The sequence below is a fragment of the Loa loa genome, assembly GCF_000183805.2.
Source record: "Loa loa unplaced genomic scaffold supercont3.214, whole genome shotgun sequence".
Lineage (NCBI taxonomy): Eukaryota > Metazoa > Nematoda > Chromadorea > Rhabditida > Onchocercidae > Loa > Loa loa.
The window spans coordinates 38,400-46,151 of record NW_018108394.1 but is presented as its reverse complement, the minus strand read 5'-3'; the positions used below and the strand labels follow the sequence as shown (position 1 = coordinate 46,151).

The following is a 7,752-nucleotide window of genomic DNA, read 5'->3' as shown; positions in this document are numbered from 1 at the left end:
TCAAGTTCATTGCTTAGCAAGGGAATTGACTTTATTATCAAGAATTTGGTTAGTAATTTGCTTTAATTAAAGGAGGTTATGGTTGGAGTTATTTGTTAAATTATTTAATTGATTAATTGATTTAACTTTATGAAAAATTTAACTGTTAAAGTTAGTATTGTTTACTACGATTGATTATATTTGTTGAATCTCTGCTTTATTTCCAGCAAATTAATCTGCTACCATTTATAATTGGTTGAATGATTTTAGTTGATTAAATATTGTAGTTATGGCTTTATGCCTTTTTTTTCTGCTTATTTACAGACTTTTGCACAACAACAGGTGGTGCTACAACAGCAACAATATCAACGTGCCTTACAACAAGCAGCACAGCAACAACAAGTTTGTATTTCTATTACTGATGCATAAGTTTTGCTTGTATTTGATCATTTGTATTTAGATTTAAATATTAATATTATTTAACATGTTATTACTAATACTGAAAATTTTCCCCTTATTCCTATTTCGATCTTCAACCTTTGTATTTCTAATACTTTCACTAGTGCTATTTTCTGCTGACATTATTTAGCAAGTGTTATTAATAGTGGTCAGTTGACTTGTGATATTAGAATTTAATCATATGAATCCCTTCATTTTATAATTAAAAGTATGGCACGCTTTAAAACATACAATATAATTCAGTGTCGTATTTAAAAAAATTTTTCATTTTTAGCAACAACGACAATTGGAACAACAGCGTTTGTTAGAGCAACAACAACGGCAACTTGACCTCATGCACCAGGAGCGTGAGGCAGCTCGGTTGAAACAACAGCAAGATGAAGTTGATTTATAAACTATTGACCATTGACTGATGAATTATCATAGACAAAAAAGGCACTGAGCCCAATAAAATTTAGAAAGATAAGTAGTCCATCAAAATTCCTTCAGTTGTTACGCCAAAAAGCTGAAGCATTGGCACGCCAGCAGCAGGAAGAAGCAGCGCGATTGAAACAGGAGGAGCTTCGGCGAATAGCTTATCAGAAAGAGCAACAACTTAAACAACAACGAGAAGCACATGAAAGACTACGTTTGGAGCAGCAACGAATTTTGGAAGAACAAAAACGGCAGGTAAAAGTAGTTTTTTAAGAACAGCTGGTTTTATAAACAAAATTTGACAATTAATTTTGAAGTCTTGTCACTTAATCTCAGCTTTTCCGTCTCGAATGTCGATGTATTTTGTGCCTCTGGCAAGTGTTCACAGGGATAAAAGGAAAATATGGAAAATATCCGCTGATTTCTATACTCTGAGTGAAGATTATGGTCAGACAGCGCAGAATTGGAATGATTTGAACAAAATCATGTATTGACTTTCTATTACGCTAATTTTAACTCTTGAATTTGATCAGTATGAAATAATAATTCTTAAATTTCATTGATTTAAAATTTTTATTTTCTGACATTTTCCGTATAGGAAGAAGCTCGAAAAATTGAAGAGCAACGCAAAGAAGTAGAAAAAGTACGCGCAATACGGGAGCAACAAAATCGAAAGCAGCGTGAAGCACGTGAAGCTTTCAACGTAATGAAAGAAAAAGCCGACAGTTTCCCTATTCCCATACATCTGGCTGGTTGTCATACACTTACGAAACGTATGATTTACTACCAATTTTTAGTTGTAGGATCTCAGTGTAATGGAAGAAAAAGTTGATAGTTTTCCCATCTCTGCACATCTGTCTTATTCTCACTCATTTCTCATATGTATAGTTTAGTTTACTGCCAATTGTTACATAGGCGTTTATAGTTACACGACCAAGAGAGTTGGCATCGTCAAACAAATATGCGCTGCTATTTTATGATGCACATCCGTTACCGTGACCTTATCGTAAATGACATTCCTTCCCGGCTCGTGACACCATAAAATTTTTGTTGGGAAAGCTAATCTGTGAATTCGTTTTTTAGTGATATAGATTTATTCGGGATGTAATGTTGTCCTTGCATAATATTACTAGTTAAACAACAAAAAAAGGTGTAAAATATATATGTTACGCAATGAATTAATAACCAGTGACAAATGAGTTGTACAATAAGCAAGCGTTGTGATCATCTAACAAATTCCTTGTCGTTGCCTTCGATAATAGTTTGACTGTCGTTTTATTGATAGGTTGCGTAATGGTTGAGATATGAGAATTCGTCATTCGTTGAGTTAGGGATATGTTGCAGGAAATAATTTTAGCAAAAAGAAGGAATATTGTAGTCCGTTGTTTAGTGCTGGCGGATATGTGAAGAGGACGTCGTAGTTTGCTTGATTGTAAAAAAATAAAGTTTCGAATTTTTCCTTATGTATATATATATGTGTGTAAATATAAGGATTGGAAAAAAGTTTTGTAAGCTCCATTGGGGTTATCGTGGAGGTATGACTACCCTTTGGCATTGTCCATTGTGTAGATACAATGGATATTATTGGTGTAGATATTGAGATGTCTTTGTTATGCTGACCATTGTTAGCTTATATTTTCTTCATTGCTTTAACTTTATTTGCAAGATTTCATCATCCTGTCTGTTATTGTGGAAATTTTGTTTGAACATAGCTTTAATTTCGGTAATCCGACAGACCTAATTAGTTATCCTTAGTCACAATTCTGTTATTGTTAGTAGCTGACTTCATTTCATTTAATTTTGATATCATACACTCGTTTCATTTTGTTACCATGGTCAATGGCAATTTTTTAAAAGATATTTAGTCTTTTGGGATAAAAAAAACTTGATCTTTAAAAAAATATTTTTTCTGTATTTACGGCTGAGTTAATCCATTGCTGAATGAATCACCTTTCATGGAAGGATATTGTTCGTTGCAGTGGTGAATCATTTGCCGTTTCCGTCTCCTTATTTACCTTACACGAACAACCTGAAGTGTGAGACTATAGGCCAACCACGTATCGGACCTACACAAAAAGAAATTTTGATGCAAGCCGTTGAAGCAATTTCACAAATTGAAACTTCCGACGTGTTAGTTTTCAGCTTTTTTTGTTTAAGATGATTTAACGAAAAGGAGTTCACCTTAGCAATTTCTAATTCTTTTTCTTTCATTTTTTTCTTTTTTTTTAAATGACAAACTTAGATCCCGACGAGTTGGAACAATCAACTTCTTTACTATTAGATATTATTTCTGCTTTTTATTGTTTCATTGGAATGTACTGCAAACATCTGTATAAGACGGAATGTCCTTCTAAGTCTGGTTTTGTGGTGAGGTGGTGTGTTTGGTGTGTTTATCTAGTTAAGTGACCACCATACTTTATCCATTCATCTCCATTGTAACTTTTGCGCATATTTATTCATTTGATTGCAGCTTAATGTTTCTTATTACATTGAAGTAACCATATAATGAAACATCAGGTTATTGAAACATGAAGATGGTGAAACGAATGATTTTGATGTGCATGCGGCTCCTTGTTTTGTGCGGGAACTGTATGAAATCAACCATCAGGTCTGAAATTACGAAGTTTTTGTAGTTACATAAATGTCATATAGAGCAGATTATCTTGGATTTTTACAACTTGACTCCTTAAATTTTTTATCTAAATCATTGGGAAATTACAAGTGATTAGGATAGCCCTTCGTTTACTTTATCATGCTGTTATATATCCTCTATAATCTTCTAATGACATGATTAAGATTATGTTCATCCGATTTGAGTCAATATTTTGTTGTGTTTAATGCCGTGGATTCAGAAAAAACATTTCTTATCTGAAGTTTTTAATAATTGTAGACATTTGACGTTGACATTCCTCAAAGTGTTGTAGCTCCTGAAATAATAGACGCAGCAGCCAGTGCTTCAATTGAAACTGAAACGGATGTAATGGTGATGCACTGTTTTCTGTTTTGCATGTTTTTTATTAAGTAGTTATGTTTTTTGTAAAGTTTGAATTTTTCTGATTACTTCCTGCAACGAGGTAGTAACTGGGGAAGTTACTTGTTAAGTTTGTAAAATATTCAAATTTTTTAAGGAAAAACCAGCGGAACTTCAAGAACAAATTACACTTGCGAAGGATACTGCGGAAACAAGTGCTACAATCGAAGTCGAATCACTGCAAACGGAAGCAGCGAGTATTTCCGAAACATGTAAACCATCTTTCTCAGATACACCGAAGAAAGAGACTACATTACAGGAGGATGAGCAGCAAGTCCAATTGCGTCGACAAATTGTTTCTCTTGGAAAGCAACCGAAAGCACAGCAAATACGCAGGAAAAAGGATATGGTTCGTGGATTAAATTTCGTAATTATTCCTTTCACTTGAAACGAATGAAAACAATCCCGATTCACTTAGACCTTACTGTACTATGTGACCTTACTTAGACTTTACTGTTCTTCGTATGCTACAAGAAATCAAGTCACTCGTCAGTGTAACTTTTGTTTTTATATCTACCTATTTTGTTTTCTTCTTGGGGAGCCATAGGACATTGAAGGTTATAATTCATTTTCTAAGCCGTACTGTAGCTTAAGTAAATAGTATGGTGAATGGTAAGGACTTTGCACGAAGCACTTTTAACCCACATATGCCACTGACTTTATCGATTGTCAATATCACAGGTTGAATCGTTGTTCGACTCTTTGACTGGTTATTTTGACCCAAGTGAAGGTCGACGCCGCCGACAGCGAACAAAAACATACGAAGAAGAACAAAACGAGAAAGTATCTTTTATTTTGAAATGAATAATTTCGAGATTAATTTGAAACCTTTATTCGTTTTCTATTTGTTTATTTTTTAGTTTCTTATACCAAGTAATTCGTAGAATCGCCAAAATAAAGGTTGGTTTTATGAATTATTTTGTTGAACAGTTTCCTTCAGTATAGTAACACTCGCAAATTTTTATGTCGTACAGTTGGCTGTGCCTTCGTTTTTCGTAATAAAATTACAAAATGAATTCTTTTTTTGCAGGTACAAATGGAACTTTTTGCACAGATGGAGAAAGTAGATGCCAATGAAAGAGAAGAAAGTAATCCTTTCAAGTCCTTAAACTGTGTTTTCTAACCCATCACAGTTTCAGCAGACTGTTGCTTTTGTTTCTTCAGAGGGATTTGCGAAAATTGAGCACCGTCCAGATCATGCGGGAACGTCTAAGGAAGGATCGACAGAAAATGATGACAAACCAAAATTTTTCGAAGGACACAAGAAAGGCCGTAAAAGAGTTCGAGAAAAAGCCCTTGAGCAATCGGACAGACCACCGACACCAACGGAAGGTCTAAATTTATGAAGTTAATTTGCCCATCTTTCATTCATCTGGACGTTTACCGGAACGTTCTTTTTCCTTTTATGCTTAATAACCTCATTTTTACTGGAGAATACCAAGTTTCATGATGGGCTGAAATTTATTTTTATGCTTTCTTACGATGTTTCGAATTATAGTGATTCAGCAGCGGGAATTAGAGTGGCGTGAACGCCAACGTAAACGACGTGAGAAGCACAAACGTCGACAGAATGAATCGGAATCTGAATGCTGGAATAATGAAGGTTTATCTGCTCATTAATTTGGCTTCTCCACACATTTTTTTAAACTCTATATTACTTTCATTCGTGAAAACAGAAGTAACCTAATGAAAAGGCTCAAATTAATACAATTAAAAAAATGAAGTGAAGAGGATCCATATAACAATACAGTGAGTCCTCGCATAGTAGTAAAGTCATGGAGCTCAGCTTAACAAACGTTATTAAAGATTAATAATTACGTAAATTAACTATCTCGAAGGCATGTCTATTCAGATAACACATTGTAGTTATGGCAGAGAAGGAATCGTATATGAAATTCACCACTATTATTGATCAAATTTTTGAAAGTATGGATGAACAAGATTTCGTTCCAAGTACAAATGGTTAGCTCGGCTTATTTTTTAAAGACGTCTGGCCATCGTTTAAAGTGTGACTTATTGTTTGGGGGAAATATGTTTATCGTCGAACTCAAATTTGAACTCGGGCTGACTTCGTTATTTTAATTAGTTTTAATTGAAAATTTGATTTCCAGTATGTGTTCCATAATCGTTATCTGTTACCTGCTTTATCCTTTTTGCATTTATCAGCCTTTACGTAACTGATGTTAAAACTGTCCTAATCACCTCTAGCTTAATGCGAAGAATCAAATACAATTTCATTGCCGCGAATTTCAGCAGACGATGATGGCGGAATACCACAAGATTTTCTGGACAAAGATCAGCTCGAAGAACTTCGGCAGGAAGCACAAAAATTAAAATCGTGGAAAAAAATCAATAAAGTAATTTTTTCTGTAAAGTAATATTTAGCTTTTTTTATTTAGCGGCTTAATTGTCCATTATTTCATTTCTTTTTATCAAGAAAGGTTTATGTAAGAGGTTAATTCAGGTCAATCCGGAACGTCTAGTAAAGCTTTTGACGATTTTGGAAAAGAATATACGTGATATAATTGGCACAGAAGGGGAGCAGTCACTCATTGCTCTTTTTAATGAGGTGATTTTCCATTTTTATTTCAATTGTAATTTTTTTACATAAAAACATGTTAAAGATGTAACTTTATTCATTCTACTCCTACTTTATCGCAATTTCCAGCATATTGATAATAGTTTCAGTAAAATTTAAGGGTATGACCGCCATTGGTATTGCAGGCGATTCGTAGGGAATCAATGATTTAAACACTGTGCTCCCGAATATGTTTAAAGGAATCTGTATACTATTGTAGGGAGCGCATGATGCATTTTTGTTTTCCTTTTTTTCCTAGGATGATGGGGATGATTCAAGTGAAGCATATCGTGAAGCAATCGGTGATCGTATATTGCGTGCAGCTGATGCGTCATGTACAGCAATGCTTATAATGACATCCACAAAAATGCCCAAACAGGTAAGGAAAATCTTGCAAAAAAAAATCTTGATGGCAGCTGATAATTCAGTATTTCGTGATTTCTTTTTTATTATAGTCAAAATATTTCATTTCTCTTGAGCTGCTTTGCAGCAGTGTAATTTTTACACGCATAACATATAGATGGATATTCCAGTTGAGCCACTCTAATATTTTTCCAAGCAGTATTTTGTAAATTGTTTTACAAAATTTGAGGGCTGCAGTTTCTGATCCTTCCAGGTATTTATCGAAGACCCAATTGATCGTTCCATACAACTCTGTAAGCAATTTCTTCATAATATTATCTACCCGACATCCGACAGCTCATGTCGTGCTTCTAATAAAGGACGAAAGAATGGTAATCATAAATTACAAATACGGGTTTAAACTTGAATTGTGAATATTCCTTGGTTAGTTTTTATTGTTCTCTTTGCAGAAGATAGGAAACGAAAGAGGTCCATAAGTAGTGCTCGATCCCGTATTATCAAGAACATTTACACTCGTGTTACTGAACTTGTTGGATGCTTTGCTGAGCTTGTAAGTATTCTTTTTTGTTAAAACTTGCGAAATAAAAATAATTTTTCTTCCGTTTTAGATGAAGACTCTAGCTTTTTTTCTTTCCTAAAGATTGAGATCCAATTGGATGGATTGCAAAACACGAAAAATTTAGAATGCAAGTCTAGTTTTGGAAGTTGGGCACGCTCAAATAGAAAGGAGTTGTAACTGTTGGTTTTAGAAGTTTATTTAATTTCGAATATAAAATTATTAAGTTACAGCTTGAGTTGTCTCCAGCTTGCAAAGTAGATTTAAAATGGTTTATTATTATTATTATTATTATTATTATTATTATTATTATTATTATTATTATTATTATTATTATTATTATTATTATTATTATTATTATTATTATTATTA

The 7,752-nt window shown here is 33.6% G+C and overlaps 1 protein-coding gene across 2 annotated transcripts in view; it reads left to right on the top strand.

Moving 5' to 3' along the window:
• Positions 1 to 7,752, top strand: part of LOAG_18170 — a gene marked incomplete at both ends in the record, with an annotated part of 15,183 nt that overhangs the window by 1,492 nt on the left and 5,939 nt on the right. Inside the window, 17 exons of one of the 2 annotated variants that reach the window (XM_020450835.1) lie at positions 713 to 820; positions 928 to 1,107; positions 1,451 to 1,625; positions 2,832 to 2,982; positions 3,370 to 3,460; positions 3,743 to 3,835; positions 3,981 to 4,232; positions 4,565 to 4,666; positions 4,914 to 4,971; positions 5,048 to 5,215; positions 5,382 to 5,486; positions 5,750 to 5,845; positions 6,137 to 6,240; positions 6,348 to 6,452; positions 6,721 to 6,840; positions 7,078 to 7,195; positions 7,274 to 7,374. In XM_020450835.1, coding sequence (XP_020305439.1) covers positions 713 to 820; positions 928 to 1,107; positions 1,451 to 1,625; positions 2,832 to 2,982; positions 3,370 to 3,460; positions 3,743 to 3,835; positions 3,981 to 4,232; positions 4,565 to 4,666; positions 4,914 to 4,971; positions 5,048 to 5,215; positions 5,382 to 5,486; positions 5,750 to 5,845; positions 6,137 to 6,240; positions 6,348 to 6,452; positions 6,721 to 6,840; positions 7,078 to 7,195; positions 7,274 to 7,374 — 2,127 coding nt within the window. Of the gene's footprint in view, positions 1 to 712; positions 821 to 927; positions 1,108 to 1,314; positions 1,340 to 1,450; positions 1,626 to 2,831; positions 2,983 to 3,369; positions 3,461 to 3,742; positions 3,836 to 3,980; positions 4,233 to 4,564; positions 4,667 to 4,913; positions 4,972 to 5,047; positions 5,216 to 5,381; positions 5,487 to 5,749; positions 5,846 to 6,136; positions 6,241 to 6,347; positions 6,453 to 6,720; positions 6,841 to 7,077; positions 7,196 to 7,273; positions 7,375 to 7,752 lie in introns of those variants that run through there. The other variant, XM_020450836.1, reaches the window with a different exon arrangement.